This window comes from Labeo rohita, chromosome 21 (assembly GCF_022985175.1).
Source record: "Labeo rohita strain BAU-BD-2019 chromosome 21, IGBB_LRoh.1.0, whole genome shotgun sequence".
NCBI lineage: Eukaryota > Metazoa > Chordata > Actinopteri > Cypriniformes > Cyprinidae > Labeo > Labeo rohita.
The window spans coordinates 7,007,274-7,032,809 of NC_066889.1; the positions used below are offsets into that span (position 1 = coordinate 7,007,274).

Consider the following 25,536-nt stretch of genomic DNA (forward strand, 5'->3'; position numbering starts at 1 on the left):
TCTTTTTCTTCTCTTCTAAATTAGGTAATGACCCATTTCAGCGACACATGACTCCACTGTCACTGTCATTTTCACATCATCTCTGCTCTGAGCGTGTGAGGAGAGTTAGCTATTAGGTTTCGAAGTTGTTTTTGTTATTTTTTTCTTGAATTGTCTGTAAAGAAGGAAATGTGATTCACATCAACTTTTTTTGTTAGTGTTGGGGTGAATCTCACAAAACCAGGTCTAGGGCAGGTTGAGTTCAACACAAAATCAAGAAAGAAATGAGAAATTATACTTAGGAGATTATTAAACAACATTATTTTGTACTTTTTTTTTTTTTTTTTTTACACATGGTGACTCATTGTGACATTTTTTGTGTGACAGTTAAGCATGTTTTCCCACTAATTCTCATGAATATTAATACACAAAAAATTCTCCTTACTATAATGTATAATATAATGTAAAAAAAAATAATAATATATGTATATATGTGTATATATATACATATATATATATAATTTCATAAAACTCATTTGACACACCCTGTCTTTAATTTATGCATATTAATTTTAATGTAAACAAAAAAAATGTCCTTACAAAATGGTTTCAATTGATTTGTTATAGTAATGAGAATCCAGTGGGAATAGAAATGAAGTTTGCAAAAAATCTTTACTTACTACAATGAGAATTGTTGTGTAAATGTGGAAAATTGTCATAAAATTATTTAAATGTAAAATGTTAAATTAAATTTAATTTAATTATTTATAGAAAATATATATATATATTTTTTTTCAGTGAAATATGTTGTTTACAGTTTTTAAAGTATATAAACGTCAAATGATATTTAATTTTTGTTAATTGTTTACAGTATGTGCATAAAATTAACATTATTATTATTATTATTATTCATTTTATCTGTGAAATACCTTAAGAAAACAGTACAAATCCAAGTAAAAATAGTCTAGACATGTTTTTACAAAATAAACAAGAAAGTCATTTGATTTAATTTTATTATATAGTTGTTTGTTTTTTTCAGTTTTTTCATTTTTTGTTCATTTTTGTTTACAGTATATGCATAATATTAACATTACTGTTATTTATTATTATTATTATTAATTATTCTACTTATAATAATAATAATTTTATCTGTGAAATACCTTAAGAAAACAATGCAAAATTAAAGTTAAAAAAAAATTATCTAGACATGTATTTACAAAATAAACAAGAAAAACTTATATTGAATCATTATTTTTAATTGTATTATTTTTATTTACAGTGTATGTATTAAAATTCAGTTTTTATTTTATTATACTTTTTTTTGTAAATAAATGCGTAAAATTATATTTTCTTTTTGTTAATTTTTGTTTACAGTATATGCCTAAAATTAACATTATTATTATTATTATTATTATTATTAATATATTATTTGTTTTGTTTCGTTGGTGAAATACCTTAAGAAAACAATGCAAATCAAGGTAAAAAAAAAATTATCTAGACACGTTTTTTCAAAAACAGGAAAAAAATATCATGTTGAATCCTTTTTTACATGTTATTAATGTTTATTTACAGTGTATGTAAACAGTGTCCATTTAAATGTTATTTTGTTTCTATTCAGTGAAAAAAAAAATGTGCACCTGGACCTGTTTTCGTGAAATTCACCCATTGAAACATAATTGGTGTTTTTCAGAAGTTGTTTTGAAGTGTAAATCTCAAACTTTGACTCATAATGCATGAATTCCAACATAATGTTTTTAGTGCTTTTCAATACCACCATCAATACCATGTTGTTTTGCCTTGCTGTATGACTTTTGTTTAACAGCATGCCTCTTTAGCTGCAATTCAGTCCTGTGTTCCAGCAGATAAGAGTAAATCACAAGTCATGTGGGTGGGCCACAGAGTCTTGGGGGGGGGTTCGCTCCATGCGTGTGTGTGCTTCTGTGTGTATGTACTTAACAGTTTGTAATGTTCAGCAGAAGATGTTTCTAGATGACTAACACGGTCCTCTTCAGGGCTATTGTGTTGGAGGTGTCTGTCGGTGTGAGGGATCTGAATGGGGGGCCGCTCTGCTTTTCACATCTCTCAATCTCTTCAACGTGGGTGCGTGGGCGAGAAAAGGAGAGGGAGAGAATAGAGGTATTGAGGTAGAGAAACTCCACGATGAAACATCAGCGAGACGGCCAAGGCTGCCACCGAGATTGTGCTTTTGGGTTGAAAGAGAGACGGTGCTATCAGGAATGAATTGATCTAAAGTGCCAGTCAACTCATCGGCTGCTCTTTTTGAGCTACTGAAAAGACTGATGGAAGCATTCATGGAGCTATGTCAGACGAGCACACATGAACTAGATATAGTCGGTTGTTTGATGTTCTTACAAAAGCTTAGTTTTATATTAAAAGCTTAGTATGCTGTGATGCTCACACAAACACTCCTGCGTGCTTACAACCACGTTGAAGACTTGTTTTATCTTACATGAAAAGCCTAATTGCATTTACTTCTCATGTGAATGAGTATTTTTTCCTCATCGTTTATACTCATTCATTGCTATCCCTTCATATGCATGAAAAACCTAACTGCATTTACTTCTCATGTGAATGAATATTTTTTCCTCATCGTTTATACTGATTCATAGTTATGCCTTTATATGTACATACTGTACTGTACTGTCAAGTTATAAGTTGAACTCATTCTTGCATTAATATGACTGATAATTTAATAATGTACACTACTGTTTAAAATATTTTTTTTGAAAGAAATTAATACCTTTATTCAGCAAAGGTGCATTAAATTGATCAGAAATGACAGTAAAGACACTGATAATGTTACAAAATATTTCTGTTACAAACTTTCTATTCATCAAAGAATTGTGAACAAATATGTAACATGAGTTCACAAAAATATTAAGCACCACAACTGTGGCAAGCACCAAATCATATTTAGAATGACTTTCTGGATTGATGGCTGTTGCAAATTCAGTTTTGCCATCACGATAATTAACAGCATTTTAAAATGAATTAAAATAGAATACGGTTATTTTTAATTTCAACAATATTTTTACAATATTACTGTTAGTTCTATATTTTGGATCAAATAAATGCAGCCTTGTTGAGACTTATTTAAAAATCTTACCGACCACAAACTTTTGAACTGTAGTGTTGATTTTGTTGTGTATAACAAAATATCTTCTACATTAATAATTAGCACTTCTTTAACACTGTTGCCGCGGGTTGTTTTTGATGTCCGCAGGTTGAAGCGACCCCAATAACATCACATTTAGCCCCTGAAATATGAATTTACCAGGGGAACCCCGACAAAAAAAACATGTATTTTATCTCCCAGAACACGATTTTTAGCGGGGGTGCGATTGGGCTAGTTTTGGAGTAGTTTTGGACAGCTTTTGTTGTGAAAACCTGGCAACCCAGGTTTTTTTGGATAATCATATTCAAAACATTTCCACTCTGTTTTTCCCTAAGTAACAGAATAATATCTAATCATTTTTTATGCATTAACAATACTGTAGTCATACTGTAAACAGAAATATTGACCTGTGTTTATATTTTCACTAAAACATTTTAATTAATATAAAATGACACAATTGGACAGTTGCTACTGTTTTTAAACTGGTTTACAGAAATTAATCAGACTTAACTCCAAAAACACTTAAAAAAAAATTTATGCCACTAAATACAAATTTTTGAACCGATACCTTTTAAAGGAGTAGTCGAACTTCCAGAACAAAAATGTACAGATAATGTACTCACCCCGTTGTCTTTCTTTCTTCAGTCGTAAGGAAATTATGTTTTCTGAGGAAAACATTTCAGGAGTTATCTCCATATAGTATACTTCTATGGAGTCTGCTCCATAAATTTGTATACTTTTAACTTCAAATGCTCATCTTGTCTAGCTCTGTGTGAACTCAGTACAGTTAGAGTATGTCAAAAAACTCCCATCTCATTTTTTCCTCCAACTTCAAAATCGCCCTACATCACTGCAGAAGTACCGACCCAGTGTTTACAAAGTGACTGTGCAAAGGTCAAACGCACTTTCCAAAAAAGGTAAAACAGTGATGTAGGAATGATTTTGAAGTTGGAGGAGAAAATGAGATGGGAGTTTTTCGACCTACCCTAACAGTGCACACATGCACATGGCAGAGCTAGAGAAGACAAGCATTTGAGGTTTAAAAAAACAATTAGTTGTTTTTAGAAAATGACCAATCGTTTTGTTAGATAAGACCCTTATTTCTTCGCTGGGGTCATTTAGGGCCCTTTGAAGCTGCATTTAAGCTGCATTTTGAAGAAAAAAACTATTTCTTTATGACTGAAGAAAGAAAGACATGAACATCTTGGATGACAACGGGGTGAGTACATTATCTGGACATTTTCATTCTGGAAGCAGTGCTTGAAGTGGGCCGGTACACACGTCTTTATTTTAGCATCCTGCGTACTGGCACTTTTTTGTGCGTACCGGCACTTCTAACATGTTGCAGGTACTCAGAGTCAAAGCGTCATTAGAAATGACACTATATAAATCACACTACTATTAGGGGTTGCCTGTCATATCGACCGATCACATGAATGAATGCAGGAAGAGTCGTTCTATGTTACCATTAGGCGTGGGGTAAATGCGAATAATAGGCACGCAAAAACTGTATTATATGCACGTCAAGCACATGCATATCATGCATGCCAAAGTCAATTTCAGCGTATTAATAGCATGCCAAATAGAAACAGAAAATCACAGTTTTATGAGAGCGGGCCCTTGAATCAGTATATTAAGCCGGTTTTTGCGATCATATAATTTTATAACGGTAAACTCCGTTAAAAGTGAAAGCATTCAAACAGTAAGTTAAAAACAGCGCTAATGATGCAGAGAATAGTGACTTGCATCCAGATGCTGGTAAATTATTCTTTTCAGCATGTATTTGGCTTAAAAGCATGAGTGTTTTATAATGAATGCTGGCTAAAGGTGTTTTATGCAGTGGTCAGATAGTGATTCTGAATGGATCCATACAGTAGTACAGGAAGGTGCAGTAAGGACTTACGCTTATACAGTTTGAACTGATGCACAGAAATGAATCTTCATGATTTTTGCTACAGAGCTTTAATTCAGAAACACTTTTTAAACATATCCGTCTATCATACTTGCAAGTCAAGGACAAGGAAGAATCAGAAATTGTCTTTAGGAAACTTGTCAAGTAGAGTTAGTCCTTTTTGTGCCTTTTGGAAAAGCCCGATGCTTTTGTGACTTTCTTCTTTTGTCTGACACTCTTGGGACAATCGGGCTGTATGCCATAGCGACTTAAAACACTGCTTGTCATTTAAATGCACAGTTGATGCTGGTTGCCAGGTGACGTGCGTGTGTGCGCAGCAGTACTACTGATGCTCTTTTTCTCTCTCCAGGGTGTTGACGTCATCGTGAACGCTAGCAGCATGGACGACATCGACGCCTCGGCCATCGGACAGAGGCTGACCAATGGGACGGCTCCAGTGGCCAGTCCAGTGCTAAGCCGCCTGCGAATGAAAGACGAGGAGAACACAGAGCACGTTGTGCGTGATTGGTGACAGAAGAGCTGCTTAAGGGATGAGAGGGGGGCCGGAGTGTGTGTGTGTGGGCTTGTTTACGTGCATACGGACGCCGGTGGAAAGGGGTCAAATCAAGTTGTCTGTGAATGGCTCTCTAATAGTGTGATGTCTGACACAAGGGCACAGCCTTGTTGCTGTTTTTAGAGGAAAGAGCTCTTAGAGCTGCATTGTTGATACAGAGGAACTGAAACAATGATTGTTTCTGTACTATGTGAAACACTGAGTTGATTCACATACTTCTAAAATAACCAAGATCCTTCCGGCTGTTTTGCTCACTTATCTGAATGATGTCTCCACAAGTATATTTTTGTACTTCTTTGTAAAACCTAAAGTTTGCTATTAGAGTATCAAACTTTAACATTTCAGCCAAACTACAGTACAAAATTGATGTTAGTGTAATCTAATCCCAAAGCCAGTTTGTACATCTTTGAGACAGTGGTAACACTTTGCTTTAATTTTAGTTCATATAAATACAACTCTTAAATGTTTATGTTAGCTCACAATGCATTAACTAATATAAACAGATATAACTTTTGGTTTTAAAAACGAATTATGAAATGAACAATAACTATGATGTATATTACAATTATATTAACAAATGATTAACAAAGTATTGTTCATTATTTGTTCATTTTTGCTAGTGTAATTAACTAACGTTAACAGATGATATGATCATGTAAAGTGTTACCTTGACTTTGAATTGTGTGTGTGCTTTCTAGCTGATTTTATGTTTGGAGAAAAAACAAACTGTCCCCATAGTGCCTCTCTTGGATCAACATCTTTGTCTGTAGTTAGCTGTCCAATTAAAATGGCCGGTACTCACTCTTCCTCTTTCCTTCTGACTGCAGGGCACCACCTACCAGAAAACAAATGCAGAGATCGAGATGAAGAAAATCAATCGAGAGGAGTTCTGGGAACAAGCCAAGGTAGAAATTCGATTCCTTTGAGTTTCTGTTCTGCTGCAAAGATGCTAGATCTGAGACTCTTCAGGATAACAGTGTGAACCACTGTATACTAGTTCTAGCACACAATGTGACGGTTTAGCTGACTAGTCATTTTGTTTTAACATTATGAGGAAGTGGTTCTGTCAGATTTGTTTGAAATTATTAATTTGTTAGCAGTCTAGGAAGAATACACTCTAGGTACTTTTCTTTTTTTTTAGCTATGGGTATTTTTATGTCTCTGGGTTTTATTAAAACTTTCTTGGGGGGGTTTTGGAAACTTTTGGAAACAGATAAATCTGTTATGAACATATTGCCTAATTTGAAAACTGTGGTCATCTAAACAGTAAAATAAAGGTAATATTTACTGAGTGGAAAATATCTATATTGATTTTTACAAAAATGATGACTGTTACTGTCACCACTAACAACAGTTTTCCACAATAATGTTTTATAAAAGGTAGATACATTTTTGTCAGTGTAGATAAATTTGAGACATTTAAAAAATGTTTTAATGTAAATATCACAATAGACAATGATGTTGTGGATCATTTTCCAAACATACTGTAATTTTGCAGTATTAATTATCACATATTTTAATATTTACTAATAAACTTTAAATATAATGTATTCAAATTATAAATATTTTTTATTATTGTTGTTTTTATATTTCATTTGCAGTATAAAATGAATGATTAATCATTTAATTATGTGCATTTATGATACATAAAATGCTAGCTGGTAAGTTAGCCTTAGCAAGAAAAGTCTATTTTATTGTATTAATGTTTAAAATGTTATTTTTAGGGCTGGCAAACGATTAATCATGATTAATTGCATACAAAATATGTGTGTGTACTGTGTGTAATTTTTATGTATATATAAATACAAGCACATTCATGTATATATTTAAGAGGAATGAGAAGTATTTATGTACAAAATATTTTATTTATATATAATATAAATTCTATAAAAAATATTATAAATACATATACTTGTAAATGTTTCTTAAATATATACATGAATGTGCTTGTATTTATATATACATAATAATTACACACAGTACACACACATATATTAGGCAAACTCAAACTTTTATTTTGTATGCGATTAATCGCAATTAATCGTTTGCCAGCCCTACCACTACAACTATTAAACTAAATTAAAGGTGTATTGAAAATGACACATTGTTGGTTCATAAAAATCCTAGAAAATTCTTCTAGTTGAAGAAACATTCTGCAAAACTGCAAAGGAAAAAGGTCAAATGGAGGCTTTTATATCTTACATACGTTTAGTATTTTGGCACAAAATAGATTATTGCATTCTATAATGATTAGATCTATTTTTATCCACTGAAATGTGAAACCAAATTCATAAAATGTAAATAAAATAAGAAAAAATAATAAATGTGACCCCGGACCACAAAACCCTCATAAGGGTCAATTTTCTTGAAACTGAGATTTACACATAATCTGAAAGCTGAATAAATAAGTTTTCCATTGATGGATGGTTTCTTAGGATAGGGCAATATTTGGCTGAGATACAACTATTTGTAAATGTGGAATCTGAGGGTGCAAAAAAAAAAAAAAATTCAAATATTGAGAAAATTGCCTTTGAAGTTGTCCAAATTAAATTCAGCAATGCATGTTACTAACGAAAAATTAATTTTTGATATATTTATGGTAGGAAATTTATAAAATATCTTCATGGAACACAATCTTTACTTTATATCCTAATAATTTTTGGCATAAAAGAAAAATGTATAATTTTAAGCCATACAATGTATTGTTGGCTATTGCTACAAATATACCCATTCTGCTTATGGTTTTGTGGTCCAAGGTCACAAATGTTATTGTGGTAATCTTACTGTGACTCTAAATTCATTTCACTGATGTTTTACTGACATGTGCCTTGTTTAAAGCGGGAAGAGGAGTTGAGAAAGGAGGAAGAAAGAAAGAAGGCCGCAGAGGAACGGCAGCGCTTTGAAGCTGAGAGGATGGAGCTGGAAAAAAAAGAGCAAGAGGAAAGAGAGAAGCGGTACCGTGAAAGAGAGCGGCAGATCGAGGAACAGAGGTAGGAATGGCACCACAGTCTCCAACACTCATGACCCTCAGCCATACATTATTATAATGCTATCTGTGTTTATATACGTGGTGACAGGAAGAAGATGCAGGAGGAGGAAGAGGCCAAAGAGAGGTCAAGGAATCAACCCTTGATTGTAAGAGTGCGTATGCTTTGCATACAGTAAACCAGGTTTGGTGTTTTAAGAGGTGTTTTATGGCTTGGTTCATTTATAGAATGCATGATGGTCAGTGGGTGGTAACCAGAAGATAACCTATCTTCTGTCTTCAGTAATATTGTCCTGTAATAAATGATCATTTTGACTGGCTGAGTGGCTTTGGGAAGTATACAGACTTCAGAAGTATTTACACAAAATCAGATTTATTTACTCAAAATCTTATTGCACTAATCATTTGTAAAGTAAAGATGTTACAAACAACTGCATGTGAGGTAACCCACATTTAACTGTATTTAAAAAAAAAAGTTTTTGCTGCCCCCTGCTGGAAATAAACAAGTGCTTTCATCCACTTCACAGACAGAGCCCAGTTGTGAAGACCCTTCTCTGGAGAAAAAGGAAACAGAGGTTGAGGTGGGTTGAAACAGAGCTTTTAGGGCCACACCAGCATCGTTTCCTTTCTCAGATAAGTGTTTTCAAAAGGAGAACAGATTCTGCCCTTAACAAACTCAAATGTGGGGCAGATTTGTGTTATGATGACAGATATTCTGCTGGGGTTTACATGTGGGTCACTGGGATTCCTCATGCTATTTCAAGACATTGTGTTTCTGTGCGTGTGCAGTGAATAGGATCTTCAGTTTCAGAAGAGACCAAAAAACTTCTTACCTGCAGTTATTATTTGTCACAGCATGTATTACTGGTTTAAATCTGTGATTTGATCTATAATATCACTCTAAACATGCAGTGTTCTATGAATATATCCAAATAGAAAAGTAATGAAACATAGTTTAATTATAATTATTTATTAGTCAACATTTATTTATTTTTTACTTTGTTTTTGTTGTAATAATATTAAACATTATTGTATATATATTTTAAGTTATGTTTATGTGTTCAATTTTATATAAAAATAAACAAAATTTGTTTTATAAACTATCTATCTAAATTAATTTCCACCTCTTTTTTCCATGTTAATATGTTTATAGGAAGCGGCAGCCATCATTGCCCAAAGGCCCAGTAACCCACGGGAATTCTTCAAGCAGAGAGAGAGGGCCATTGCTAACAGCGTGGATATCTCACCAGTCACCACGCACAGGACCGGTAAGATTATAGTAAAGGGTGGAGAAGAGGAGGTGGAGGAGGGTGTAGATGTTAAATCCTAAGCCTTTGTTTGTCCTGCTTCTTGCTCTTCACTTGTCTCTCAATCTGTCATTTAATGTGAATTAAACAGCACAGCTCAGGAGAGACCATCTGTCTCTGAATTTGCTAAAATATATATTCTGAATTATCACAACAGATTTGTTAGGGTCATGCACAGTTAAATTATGTAGCTAGATATACTTTTATATATTTATATAGAGAACAGAGGTTCAAGAGGTTCATAAACTCTCAACAATTATTGTAAGCCACAGTTATGAATGTAAGAATGTTTTGGATTAAATAACAAAACATCAAACAAAGTGTAGATTTTAATTTGTTTCATTTATTTCAAATTTAAACCTAGAACATGCAGAGCATTTGGATAATGGATACACAGTAAATACAGATAGATAGATTATTTATATGTTACAACTCTTACGAAAATTTACCATGGTTTTACTACAAATAAAACCAAAAAAACATGGTTGCTATAGTTATAGCATGGTAACCACAAATTAGCCATGATTTTGCTACACTAACCATAATTTAACCATGGTAGTTGTAGTAAATCTGTGGTTATACAAATGCTAATCAATATGACAAAAACAAACAAACAAAAAAAACATGGTTACTGGGTCATTCTGTTAACAGGGGTACATTTAGAATTTGGCAATGTTAAGTTTTCCTTTTTCCCAAAAACCCAAACATGACCTTACTTCTTTGAAGCAGTCTTTATTGTATAAAGTGCTGTATAAATAAAGGTGATCTGTGGGAATATGTGCATAAAATACCTTCTGTTCACCATGTTACCTTTACTGGGTAACACAGCTGACAGGTAACATAGTTGACATTTTTAGTGTTTTGGGCCTATACTCAACATGGAAGCCTAGAACTACTGAGCATATTGTATGTTTAGAAATATCTTTTCATAAACTGAACATAAGTTTTAGTTAAATTGCCGTTCTGCAGCAATAATACTTGGGTAACACTGTTGACAGTCAATTAATTCACTCTTGACACAGGTTTGCTAGTTTAACCAATATTAGGGGTGAGAGAGAACATAACTTCTGGTGTTTCATCCGTGTGCTTCTAGAGGAAATATCATCATACTATGCAAATTATGTGAGAATGGGACAAACCATTCCTTTTTGAAGTGGGGGGGGGGGGTTCTAGAGGGTAACTTAGCTGACATGTTGAGATGGTTTTTTTTTTTTTTTTTTTTTTTTTTGTAGACACAAATAAAACAAGTTATATCACAATAAACACTTATTATTTTTGAAGTGCACACCCAAATGTCTTGATAACCTAATCTAACTGAAAGCAAAACTATGAAATAAATTTAGAATTGAGGTCATTTTCATGCTTAAATGCAGAGTAGAATGAGCAACTGTACAAAATCGGACAGCTGAATACCAGGGTTGTATGTGATATGAACATCATTTTTAAACAAAAGATATGGCTTTTTCAACATATAGTAGTGTGATTGGGAAAAATATAATTGTGTACTAGAAAATTAAGCATCGGGACTTTATATTGATGGAAATATATTGAAAATATACTTCATGGACACAAGATGTACCCACAATTATAGAATGACCCTACTACACTTGGTAACTTTAATCACCTCTGGCTGGTCATTTTGATCAAAACAAATAGTACAATCTAATCTAATCTAATAAAATAAAATAAAATAAAATAAATAAAATAAACATTTTTATGTACTAATGTATTATGCTTAATAGAGTATTGCACAGTTTAGCATCATGCTAACAACATGCAAACTCTATTGAAGTCAATTTGTTAATTGTGCTACAGCTTGCTGATTGATGCTATTTCATAATAAAGTGTCTAGTTGAGAAGATAATGTTTTCACTCAATTAGCCTAGTTTTGTTTCATCTTAATTTCAGCTTTATCACATCAGCTTCAAATGTACCTTCTGGAGGTTGAGTAAATCAATGATTTCAATACCTGCTGAAAAAAAATGTCTGGAAATTTTAAACAAGGACTGCTATTTGACTGACATAATCCATCTTAAACCAGCAAACCACCTTGGAGAGTTTAAGTTGGAATTTTTTCAGCAGGGATGCTAAAGCAAAGATTGCGTTATTGTCAAAAATGCTAAACTGGTGCCATTTTCCAACAGAAATGTACGGTTTTGCTGAAGAATGCAGTATTATTACTGGATGATTGTGTCATTTCATTGTTTAAGATCATAGTGTAGGAGGTAATGTCAAACTCCTCACTACCGTTTGTTGTTGAAGGGTACAGACACTGAAACAACTGCTGCTTTATATTCAGAGGGTGTGATACCATCACACTAACAACTGTTTTCTTACCTCTCTCTTTTTCTTACCTCACTATTTTCTCTCCATTTCTTGGTAATTTCTTTTTTTTCTTCTGATCACATCATTTTGGTTGTCAACACATCTGTTTGATTTCCTTTTTGGTCATCTGTCCATTCCATCTATCCTTCTGATGATCTTGAATCTTATTTAACCTCTACCCAACTACTGCACATCCATCATTGCTTCTGTTTTGAACTTGTTCCTCTCGATTTCTCTAATCATTTCTCCTTTGTACAAATTCTTTCCCCTCTCTGTCCCTGGATTTCTTTCCTCATGTCTATCTGGTCTGGTCTTCCTCTGTCACACCTGTGTACGTCGCTCTATGTGTGTGCGTGGGTGTCCGCGTGTCCCGCAATGGTCCTGTCTCCCGTTTACCAGGCCGCTTGGACAGTCCATTCTTGAGGCAGCAGCACAGTCCATCCGATTGCAGCCCGTCCCCTTCTCGCACTCCGCCTCATTCACGGCGGCAGCCAGGTCCTGGTAGGTACTGGACAGGTCTTGCTGAGGGCTACTGCATCAGCATAGGATCACGAAGTCACCAGCCTAGGCTGTAGCCACCCTCCTCACTGAATTACCGTTTTTCTTTTGGCTTCCTCAGCAACACTGCGCTTCTCAGAGCATTCACTGTGGCTGCACTGTACCGGATGCACCCTGGTCTTCCAGTGTCAGTATGTGCTAGGGATAGTTCACCCTGAAATTAAGCATCTGCCTCCATTTACTCACCCTCATGTGGTTCCAAACCCATATGACTTCTTTCTTTTTTTCTGTGGAACACTAATGGAGCTGTTTTGCAGAATGTCCAAGCTGTTCTTTTCCCTAAAATGAAATTGTAAGTGATGCTCCAAAAAAACAAAAAGAATAATGGGATAATAATAAAATAGTCCTTTTGGGCTGTACTTCACACAAAGCTCTAAGATTTAAAATACTGTATTGCACATTATACAGTGCCTTGCAAAAGTATTCATACGTAATTTTTTTTTCACCTTTTGTCATGTTGCAGTCTAACTGTTAAACTGCTATAAATTAAGTTTTTTTTTTTTTACATCAATCTACACTCCATACATCATAATGACAAAGCACAAAACAGATTTATGACAACTTTGTAAATTTGTTAAAAATAAAACACTGAACACTGCAGTACATTGCATAAGTATTCATACCCTTAACTCAGTATTTAGTTGAATCACCTTTCAGCCTCTTTTTGGGTATGATGCAACAATTTTTTACATCTGCATTTTCCAGTTATCTGCCATTCTTCAACTCACCTCTTCACTTCTCATGCTCTGTCAGATTGGATGGGGGCTGGCAGACATTTTCAGGTTTCTCCAGAAATATTTGATTGTGTTCAAGCCAAGGCTGTGGCTGTGCCACTCAAGGACATTCACAGAATTGTCTATAAGCCACTCTTGCATTGTGCTTGTGGTCATTGTCCTGCTGGACCTTGAACCGTATGCCCAGTCTGAGGTTCTAAATGCTCTGGACTGGGTTTTCATTAAGGCTATTAAGGCTTTGGTGGATTGAGCTTTCCTTCTTCTCTGACGAGTCCTTCAGTCCCTGTCGCTAAAAAAAGCTCCACAACATAAGGCTGATATTACCACGTTTTACTGTTAGGATGGTACTCTGCAGGTGATGAGCAGTGCGTGGTTTCATCCATACATGATGCTTGGAATTGAGGTTCATCAGACCAGAGAATCTTGTTTCTCAGAATCTGAGATTCTTTAGGTGCTTTGCGAATTCCAGGTGGGCTTTCATGTGTCCTCACTGAGGAGAGGATTGAGTTTGGCCACACCGCCATAAAGCCTTCTGTAGGTTTTTCCCATCTGCATATATGATCATGTAGCTCAACTAGAGTAACCATCAGCTTCTTGGTCATCAGTCTCACCAAGGCCCTTCTCCATCACTTGCTTAGTTTGGCCAGGAGATCAGCTCTAGGAAGAGTCCTAGTCATTCCAAATTATGGATAATGGAGGCTACATGCTTCTGTGAACCATCAGTGCAGCAGAATTTTTTTTCTGAATTTTTTGTCCCTTGACACAATCCTGTCTCTGAGCTCTACAGTTCTTTATACCTCAGGGCATTGTTTTTTGCTCTAATATGCATTTTCATCTGTTAGACCTTTTGTTGAGAGATGTGTACCTTTCCAAATCATACTCATTCAAATGAATCTGCCACAGGTTAACTCCACCCAAAGTGTAGTAACATCTACAAACAATACAAATGCTCTTGAGCTCATTTTCAGGTGTCCCAGAAAATGCTATTAACACTTATGCAATGGAATCATTCCAGTTTTTTATTTTTAATAAATCTGCAAAGTTGTTACAAACCGGTTTTGTGCTTTTTCATTATGGTGTATGGAGTGGATTGATTTGTAAAAAAATAATAACAAAAATAAGGGAAAAAAAACAACAAAATTGAAAAAAAAATGAAGGGGTATGAATACTTTTGCAAGGCACTGTAAATGTAAAAAATTCTGATATATTAGGTTATCATATTCTTTATTCTAATCATATATAAAATCAAAAGCACATGAAAAAAACATAAATACAAGGAGTACGTTTAAAAAAAAATCTCTCCTATACTGCATCCCAATGATGAGATAATCCTTTTGTGTTCCACGGAAAAAATAAAATCTTCTGGTTCTGGAGCAAGATGAGGGCGAGTAAATATTGACACAATGTCCTTTTTCTGTGAATTAATACGTTTGAATGATGAGTCCCACTCTGGAGCAGGTTTAGAGCGTCCTGATGAAGACAGAACCATTTTTAAGACACTGTGTGCTCAACTCTTACAGGTTGAACTATATGTCCAATCTTAAGTAACCATCTCCCCTTCTGTATGTCCCATCTCGAGTAACCTTTCGTTCTAGCCAACTAGAATACGGCCTTTTCAGTGTCACAATCCATTTCTTTCAACTATTTGATCCATATTGCCATCTTCTCTGGGTCCATAGTCCGTATATGTGTTCTATACTTGTTGTCCGTTGACTTTGTATTTTGCACAGGAAACAGTGAGTATGTGTTATTTTGAAGCTTTGCCGAGGACGTTTGGAGGACTGAGACAAAGTGATTTTTTTGGTTAGGGAGATCTGGTTGAATCTCACCAATGTTACTCCCTCATGTCCCCCTTCCTCTCCTCCCATGCTCTTTCTGACGGATAACCGGTGGCCCTGGCTGCACTTCCTTCCGTCCTGTTGACCTGTGAGTGTATGCCACGTTGCACCGCATGTGATTGTGGTCTCCGAGCCCTTGGGCTTGCCTTCCGTGGACCTTGCGTGACTATGGTATTGTGTGTGTGATCTTTGTGGAGCTGACCTTGTGGTGTGTTTGACTAAAATTAAACAGCAACACAAGGACAAATGGCACCCACAATTATCATAGTGTTCTATGAGGACTAAACATTGGGTCTGTACTAAGACCCAACATCTTAAGTTTATCTAGAGTGATACAGTGGATTTTACTTTCAGAAATGGGTGAATTTGAATTGTCACTTGGCCTGTACAACTGTTCTCCTGTTATTAGTTTTTATGATGGTCATTGTGGTTTCATGAAATGTGTTTGTTATATGTCATGTGAGGTCTTCACTCAGCTGTATCATTTTAAAGTGGCTCCAAAATTTGCACCTCAGTGTTTTTGTTGCATTACGAGTTGGTGACTTGCAGTGGAAAATGTCATAGCTCAGAGGTTGCTCTTTCAGAGCTCAGGAGACTTTCATCTTAAGTAACTTTGTCTCAGATGTTTCTCTTGAAATCCCCAAAATAGAATTAAATGAAATGATTCTTGACATACAGTAAGAATAACCTCAGATAATTTGATTTTGAATTAATTTGAGTTTGTAATCTCTATATTTTGATTGTAGACCTCTTGAAACCTCTGCAAACCTGAGCATGATTTGTGATAGTTTACAGTAGATTTTCTGAGAATATATTTGAGATTGTAAACATTTCAATTTGATCTCTGTTAAATATCATTATTGTCCAGGAGAAACAACTGAGATATTAAAGAGATCTTTATGGTTGTTCTTTTCAGTGGGTTGGTGTGTCATTATTTTGATATCCTCTAAAAATTTCATAAACAAGACTACTAGATTTTAGATCTTGGCTGTATGATTACATTACATCTTGTCTTATATTGACCACCTGCCACTTTAAACTCAATTAATTGAATATTTTTTTAACTTGTCAGCTTGCTTTAGCTTGTCATGAGATCGAGAGGTCAACCTTTAGTGTTTCTGTATGTATCATTTCATAATGCCATGACACATTGGTGGATGCACATGATTATACATGCTTAAGTGGTGTTTTTAGTCTATAAGACATTTTTTATTAATATTTTATTTATATTAATTAACATTTTTCTTGCGCTGAAATTTGTAAGAGTGTGTGCATGTTCAAAAACTACGATTTGTGAAGTCATTTTCTGCACTGCACTCTGTGTTGTGTCTTCATGGTCACATTGGCATGTCGGTGTTTTAATGTCATGATCATTGACGAGGGCACTGGGGACAATGCACTTTTTAACGACAAAAATTTGCTTGCTATTGTTTGGCATTGTTAGCAATTCTTTCAGACTATTTGTAAACTTTGTCATTTGTGTTGTGATTGATATTTTGGCTGGTTTGAGTTATTTGAGATTTCTTTGAGCCCACATCAAACGGAAACTTTCTCTTTGATGTCTCAGATGACTTTGCTGAAGGAATCCTTGAGCGCAGCATGACCACTGGATGTACTCCCATCCCCAAAATCGCCATTCAGGAGGAAAAAGAAGACTTCATTCGGAAGGAGTTTGGTAAGGCCTCAAAAACAAGGGAACTCTTGACTCCTCTTTTCTTTTTGAAATTTGTTTAGTGTCTTGTCTTGATCACTTATCTTATCATTAACATTTATCTCTCAATTAAAGTTTCAAAAAGGGCAAAATAACAATGAAAAAAATGTTTATATATATATATATATATATAAAGCAATAACAGCAATACAAATAGATGCAAATGGCAATTAAAGTACAACAGAGGGCAAATGACAAGCTAAGCATGGTAAGGAGCATCAGATCAACTGTAGCTATAAATAATTACATAAGAAACATTTTAGAATAATTTTTGTCAAAATGGCTGAAAAATCATAAAAACAATTACTGGCAATATGAATTAGTGTTTGATCACTTTTGTCCAATAGATGGTGCTGTGGTCATTGTGATGTGACAATGACACAAAGTTTAGATGCAGTTTGTCATCATGCCATCAAATTTGTTGATGCGGTAAATGAAAACCATTTTGTCTTTGGACACAAAATCCATAGCTTTTTGTCGGCATAGCCCAGAAGATGATCTGAGTCAAATTTGGTGAAGTTAAAAAAAAAAAGGTTTTTAAAGAAAATCAGAATGGTCAATTATTGCATAATTGGTATCAATGTTCTAAGCATGATCGAAAGATTCTATTAAGACCAGTCTTATGACAATAGGCAAAACTAATCAAAAGCTATTAGCTTTTTCAATTTCAAACTTTTCAAGTGTCTTCAGGGTATGGTCAGTGGAAAACTGGGTATTGTTTGACTTAGTATTCTACTCAGAATTTTAAAAAACACCAGCCTTGTGATTTTTGGCCAAACGGTTCAGAGGTTTTGAGCAAACATAACCATTTTTAATATCTCCTGACCACTAGATGGCACTGTGCCAAAATTGTGCATTTACTCTCAGTTCTTGGCTGTCATAACGCTGTCATAACACAAACCATGTTTGATCTGTATAGAGCAGGGGTCACCAGATCTAGTCCTGGAGGGCCGGTGTCCCTGCAGAGTTTAGCTCCAACCCTAATCAAACACACCTGAACCAGCTAATCAAGGTCTTACTAGGTATACTTGAAACTTCCAGGCAGGTGTTTTGAGGAAGGTTGGAGGTAAACTCTGCAGGACGCCGGCTCTCCAGGAACAAGTTTGGTGACCTCTGGTATAGAGGGTATGCATTGACGTCACTTTCCTGCCAGGACACGCCCCCTCAGGCGGACTGAGTGACAAAAGAGCCATCAGAGTGAATGGATTTAATAGGAAAGACACGAAAACGCGAGTAAAACAAATGATAATCAGTTTAAACTAAAAGTTGCTGAACTTGATATAATGTTCCTAGCAACAAATATCCAGTGGTCAATGGATATTGATGCAGCCAGGAATTGTGTTTTGTAACACTTATACACTGCCCTCCAAAAGTTTGGAAACACCCTTGGCAAAGTGTGATTTTGGACGATATCAGCATAAATCTTTATACTTTTTTGGTGCAAATACATTAAAGTAACTTGACATTATCATTGAAGACTAGCAATAATAATTTCATTTTGATTACATAATAATGGCAATATATACATGTCAAAGTCAGACATGCCCCTTTGCCAGCTGTAATGCCTGGTTACTGGTTTAAACTTGGCCCAGGTTTTTAAAAGATTTTTGGGTCAGCACACCTTAATAGCTTCAACAATTGATTGCCAATTAAGTTTAGAATACTATGAATTTAGGCCCAGATTATGCAGAGCTGTAATAGCTGCTAATGGTGGATATTTTGATAAATCGAAAATGCTAGTTTTTTTCTATATATAAACTGTTTATGTAATAAAATATTTTCTCATAGTTTGTGTTGTCCCTTATCAGTGCAGAATTATCACAAATTAAAAAGGATTCATGCCAATATTGTCCAAAACGTATGTAGTTTTTGCCAGTTTTTATTTAAAAACATCCAGTTATGCAGAATTTAAGATGGTAAATATTAAGTTGATGACTTGTCAATACAATATACTATAATACAATATATAGAAGATGATTTTACTGCACAATTCAACATATTAACATGAAATGATAACTGCAAATCCGTGTTTTGCTGCCTGGAGACCATTTGTTTCTTTAAATTGCAGTGCTTAATTAGCTTCTTTTTTCAGTAACTTTCAGCAGTTTGCAAAAATATACCTCAGGTTTCTTGTCAAATCCCTTTGCACAGTCAATCGCAAAGCTTGTTCTGGTTTTAGAGGTGTTTTGTGTGTTCTGTCAAACCATTCACATTCAAACCAATGCTACCACTTTTTGCCACTCAGTGGGTGTAGCCGCACTCACTCCAGCTGATGGTGATGTCACATGCATACCCTCTATATGCTAACAGCATTGCAGAAATATAGCCTCACATCCATTTTGGCATGCTTTTTGTCAAATTTGTACGTTATTTGAGAATGTTTGACTAATCAACTTGAATTCCATGTTTTTGTCATGTTTGTCTGAAGATGATGTGGTCTGATATGTGGTCTGCTTTTCATGAAAATCAGACAAATAGCCTACGGCAGGGGTGGAAAACTTTGGTCCTGGAAGTCCACAGTCCTGCAGAGTTTTGCTCTAACGCTAATCAAATAAACCTGAACAAGCTAATCAAGTTCTACTAGAAAGCTACAGCTACACTGTAAAAAACAATTTGTTAAGTCAACTTAAAATAATTTGTAACCTGGCCGCCTTAAAATTTTAAGTTCAGTTAACTCAAAAAATGTTTATTCAACTTGAAATGTTAAATTATACTATGTGACAACTTAGATATTTGAGTTGAATCAACTTAAAATTTTAAGGCAGCTGGGTTACTTACCCATCTGTTAAGTTTAGCAAACACAAATATCTAAGTTGTTACTTAGTACAACTTAACATTTCAAGTTGAATAAACTTATTTTAGTTGACTGAACTTAAAATTTTAAGGTAGCAGGGTAACAAATTATTTTAAGCTGACTCAACAAATTGTGTTTTTTTTTTTTTTTTACAGTGTACAGGGAATTTGGTAACACAGTATAGGGATCAAATTTTACTATTAACTAGTTGCTTATTAGCAGGGCCGTCGCTAGGATTTCTTGGCCCTGTGCACTGAAATTGCTATGGGGCAATTTTTTATTTTTTTATGATTTTTTTTGTTTCTAATTCAAACAATCAAATAAGAACAAGTAGAATTAGAAGTTACCAATCAAAAGATATCAATATTAACAAAATTCATTTGCACTACAGAGGTGGGACAGAAAAACATAAATTCATAGCAATTCATAACAATGTGAGATTAATGTTTTAATTATAACATTTTAAAAAACAGAAATGATAACTGATGGATTCAAATGATTTAAATAGCTAACTGAAATGATACTTTAAACGTTAAACTAATCACTGAATCATTTAAATAATTTATCACTAAATCATTCATTCAGTTGATTCATTTGAATGGCTGATTCATTCAGGAAATAAGTTAGTGACTGTCTTTAGGAATGGGTAATTGAATCTTTTACTCAGATTTGTTTAAAAGCACATGTTCATTCACTCGTGTTTACTTAGAGATGTGCAGCGGCTCAGCTGGGACTTTGAGACTATTTTCGTTGGCAAAATCAGACAATATCATTATAGTGTGATCTTAAAATAAAGTGTGACCCTGAGTTTTTATCAAGATTTCAGCAAAACTCTATATGACTGAATTTGGCCACCCCTGGCCCAGGAAAAGTTCATAAATGTAGATTTTTCGGAAATTTCAAAATGGTATAAATTTGGACAGTTGGTGGGGCTAGAGGGATTGAGTTAGAGACTCCAAAATTTCTGAGTCTACTGTTCAGGCTGCCCTCTATCTGTGTGCCAAATTTCACAACTTTTTACAATATGATTCTGTGGGCTACCATAGACTTGTAAGGAAGAAGAACTCTATCGATTACAATAGATGCCTAAGCACCTTTGGTGCTTGGGCCCTAATAATATTGTTGTTGTTGTTGCTACTTTCTCTATGTAATATGTCATTTTAAGCCAAATTATTATTATACTACTTAATATCATATTTTTAGGATCATCATTGGATCATTTTGTCCATGACACCTTCTTGCCACAAACTTTTCTCTTCCCGAAGTAGAAAGCAGGTTTTTTTTGTTGTATTTTACATATGGGTATGTGACGATTCAATACAACACAGAAACTGTTTGGAAAATGAATGCTTTTGGAAAATAAAGGACCTACTATATATATTGTTTCTAAAGCACAGTGTCCTCCAGAAAATTGTTACAAGGACTATTTGGGATGTAAAATGTTGAATTTCATCAGCTTAATAAGTTACACAGATGGGAGGCTGTTATTGCTCCTTCAAATCATCTCTTGCATGAAAACTGGCCCCTGTGATGCAGCCTGGGGCTCATTTGTTTGTCCAGGTTGTGTTTGCCTTCACAGCTGACTGATTTTTTTTTACCTCATGTGTGTCCACCCTGCACTAAATGTGCTTAAGAAAAGCACTTCACCAAAGCTGAATTTACTGCTCATAATCAGAACAATAAAAAAACATCCCTGTAAATATATTTGATTTTCACTATGAATACATCCTTATAATAAGAGAAGTGAGCTGAAGTGTATTTGATATATATTGTGTGGTGTTATGAATACCTTTATACGTTGTAAAAAGTGAAATCAAGAAGCTGATTTGACCCTTAAAATGACTTTTGTTGGTGTAACTCAGTATTTTCAGACTGAATCAGTCATATTAAATAATATTTTTTTTACTTAGTGTAATCACATGAAATATTATTTTAGGAGCCCAAATATACTTATTTTATTTTATATGTAAAGATGATTTAGAGAGTGTGTGAAATTTTAACATGACTTTACAACATTAATAACATTTTAAAAATAGACTTTTTAATATTGTCACTGTAGTAAAATTAGTATCTTAAGTTGCATGGGTATATTTGTAGCAATAGCCAACTGTACATTGTATGGGTCGAAATGATCAATTCTTCTTTTATGCCAAAAATCAATGTCCTATCCTATCAAAACAATCCAAAAATTTACCCTTATGACTGATTTTTTGGTCCAGGGTCACATATTATCTGTAAAATAGATTCATATAATTCAATTTTTTTAAAAAAGCAAAATGCAACAGTAAACAAATTGAATTTTTATTTTTACATTTGTTTTCTCTGAAATTTCCTTGGTACCCTCTAGGGGCACCCTGGGTGTCCCAGTAATGCATTGCACATACTGTACAGGTTTCATAGAAACTGCAGTTCTATGCAGTTACTTGCAGTTCTTGCACAATAAATTTCACCAAAAATATGAATGTAATATAGTTCTATATTCTATTTCTTAAATATCCTTTTTCCCTCCCCTAGCATTTGACACTCCCAAGCAAACTCCAGTGCAGGAATCCGGCTTTGCCAAGACTTCTCCAAGTGTTTCCCCACAGCCCAGCAGCACCGCTCCAATGTCCAGCACAGACGACAGCCTGCTAGACTTGTGGGACAGTGGCCCAGCACCAGCTACGGCCCCCTCTCAGGCCCCCAGTCACATTATGGATCTGATGGAGGACACCCCAGAGCCTCATCTTGCCAGCTCCTCCCCTGCCCTCCCGCAGCCACTTCTGAGCTTCGATGAAGTGCCTGACACCCCCTACTGCACCGGCACAGAAGATGACCCCTCCAGCCTAGTGGATGTGGCCGGAACCCACCAGATGACCCTGAGTTACCAGCAGGCCCTACAGCATGCTTCTGGCTCTGACAGCCAAGACCTGGATGATGGACAGCTACTGCTGACCAATGGAGACACACTGCTTAAAGAAGGGACCCAGGTCAGCAGAACTCACCGTTAAAATGAACAATGCAGTGTTGTATTGCCCCTCGTTGTCTATCATGCTTTATTTACTCATGTTACTTTTTGCCACTAGATGGCAGCATATGCGCTCTATTTTTTGACACAACAAAACACTAGCTATATTCAATATATGCATATATTTGCATGAAGCTTTATGTTTACACAGCCATCATGTCTTTGTGTTTATGCAGGCGAGTGAAGGCTACTTCAGCCAATCACAGGAGGAGGATTTCGCCCAGTCAGATGACTGCACTGCAAAAGTCAACCCAACACCAGTTTTTTATAACAAACCACCAGGTGAGATCACAGCAGGTCGATGCACATGATTTAATGATGCAGTTCTTAATGTCCTAAAATAACTAAAACTTACATAAAAATGAATAAAAATGAAGACATATAAAAAAAACAAAATATGACAAGAAAAAACAACATAAACTTGAATAAAAATTTTAAATGGAAAACAAAAATAAAAGCTAATTCAGACACAATTTGTGTTCTTGTTTTGATGCATTTCATACAAAACCATAAATTAATGGTGAGACATAATGAAGGGCTTTTTCATTGTATTAAGTAGCTAATAACCTTTTGTTTACATTTACATGAACTGATCTTCTTAATCTATTAATAATCAGTTATCAACAGGGAGCTAAGTTATCATTTTAGCCTATTTTATTAGATACATGTTAGTGCTTTAAGTTTTATAGTTAGTTTTATAGTTTTTATTAATATTTTCAATTAGATTTTTGAGTGTGTGTGTGTTTGAGTTAAAGTTACACTACCAGTCAAAGGTTTTTGGTGTTTATTTGTTAATGTTATTTAAATAATTCTCTTCTGCTCACAAAGGCAGAAGAGAATTTTTTGGGTCTAAAATACAGGAAAATCAGTAATATTGTGAAATGTTTTTTTTTTTACTACTCAAAATAACTGCTTTTATTTTAATATATTTGAATTAGTAATTTATTCCTGTGATCAAAGCAATTTTTTTTTACTTTCTATTCATCAAGAAAACCTGAAAAGAATTCTACTCTGTTTTTTAACATATTATTATTATTGTTATTATTATTAATAATAAATGTTTTTTGAGCAGCAAATCAGAATATTAAAATGCTTTCTGAAGGGTCATGTGACTGGAGTAATGATGTTAAAAATTCAGCTTTGTAATCACAGGAATAAATTACATTTTAAAATTTTATTTGAAAAAAAAAAAACTGTTATTTTACGTAGTAAAATTATTTCAAAATTGTACTGTTTTTGCTGTACTTTTGATCAATTAAATGCAATTTTACATTCCAAAAACATTGGTAGTTTAGTTTAGTTGTGCTTTGTCTAAAAAAACAATGGACCAAACAAAATACATATTTATTTTTATATTGGCTACATTGTTGGGAGTTATTATGCTTATATATACTTAGCTTAATGGCTGAACACTAGAATGTGTGCTGTGTAAACGACCCCTGCGTTTATTCCTTAACCTTTTTTGGAATACAGTACATTAGATATTAGGGTTATTATAAAATCTAAAAATACTTTTTAAAAAAAACTTTTTTTTTTTCTGAAATAAAGCTGAAATCAAAAAATGTAAACTAAATGAAAATGAGAAATTCAACTGAAATTATTAACTGGAAATAGTAATATTTAAAAAATGAAATAATGAAAAGGATTATTCACCATGAAGGAAATCATGTGTTTTTCAAAACCTCATAAGGGTGACTAAATAATTATTAAATTTTACAAAATGTTCTTTTCTTGCAGGTGTATGTCCTCAGTATTATAAAAAAAAAAAAAAAATCATAAACAAGAAAAACAAAGAAAATAATGACTTCTTCTTACATCACTTCCTTGCTTCAGAAAAGATCCTAATATAAAGTGTTTGTCTTATTGTCTGCTGCAGAAATCGACATTACGTGCTGGGATACAGACCCCGTGATGGAAGATGATGATTAGGAGCGACTGAGGGGAAAAACAGGCAACACCTCTATGAAAACTTATTTTACAACAGTTACAGAAGTCTTGCATCAAAATGTTTTAGATAAAAAAAAACAACAACAAAAACAACGTTAGCCACAGAAGAAAAGGACTCGGGTTATTGTTAAAGATGCCAGTGGGTATGAGCACTCTCGGTTCGTATATGTGTGCGTGAGTGTGTTATTTATTTTGATCTTTTTTTTTTTTTTCTATGCAGAGTATAGCACAGTGTGTCTCTAGCGCTCACCTGTGTTGTATGGATCCCTGTGCCTAACAGGTGTGTGTAGTAGCAGATTAGACCGTTCACTTTTAGTTTTCTTTATCAACACTGAGCTTAGGTCTGCTCAGCGGTTCAATCAAGATCCCTACAATCTTAGTTTATTAGCTGAATCACGTGTTTGAGTGTTATGCCCACAGGGCCCTTTGCTTTGGTGACTCTTCGATCCCTCACCTTCGTTGAAGCAAAGGCATGTCAGAACTCGATTTTAGCTTCAGTTGAGTCAGTAATATTTAGCAAACGGAAAATGAAGGGGGTTTATATGTGATTACGAAACAATTTTGTGTTGTGCCAATTATTTTGAGTATGACGTGTTGGTGTAACGGCCTTTTAGGACTTTAGCGCCAGGTGGCATATGTATATTTTGACTACATATGAGACAATGTGTATAAACAATGGCTGAAACTGACTTTTCTTTTGGAAAAACTGCAATATAGCTTTGATTTGTTGAGAAGTTTAGGCAATAACA

At 34.5% G+C, this 25,536-nt stretch overlaps 1 protein-coding gene across 4 annotated transcripts in view; it reads left to right on the plus strand.

Annotated features, from left to right (window-relative positions):
• Positions 1-24,999, plus strand: part of dbn1 (drebrin 1) — an 85,373-nt gene extending 60,374 nt beyond the window's left edge. For 2 of the 4 annotated variants that reach the window (XM_051092385.1, XM_051092387.1), the window contains exons 5-15: positions 5,377-5,523; positions 6,408-6,485; positions 8,419-8,570; positions 8,658-8,721; positions 9,094-9,147; positions 9,720-9,834; positions 12,598-12,699; positions 16,896-17,003; positions 22,348-22,802; positions 23,017-23,122; positions 24,717-24,999. In XM_051092385.1, coding sequence (XP_050948342.1) covers positions 5,377-5,523; positions 6,408-6,485; positions 8,419-8,570; positions 8,658-8,721; positions 9,094-9,147; positions 9,720-9,834; positions 12,598-12,699; positions 16,896-17,003; positions 22,348-22,802; positions 23,017-23,122; positions 24,717-24,769 — 1,434 coding nt within the window. In that variant the 3' untranslated portion in view covers positions 24,770-24,999. The remainder of the gene's footprint in view (positions 1-5,376; positions 5,524-6,407; positions 6,486-8,418; positions 8,571-8,657; positions 8,722-9,093; positions 9,148-9,719; positions 9,835-12,597; positions 12,700-16,895; positions 17,004-22,347; positions 22,803-23,016; positions 23,123-24,716) is intronic. The other 2 variants (XM_051092386.1, XM_051092388.1) reach the window with 1 other exon arrangement.
• Positions 25,000-25,536: the final 537 nt, after the last annotated feature.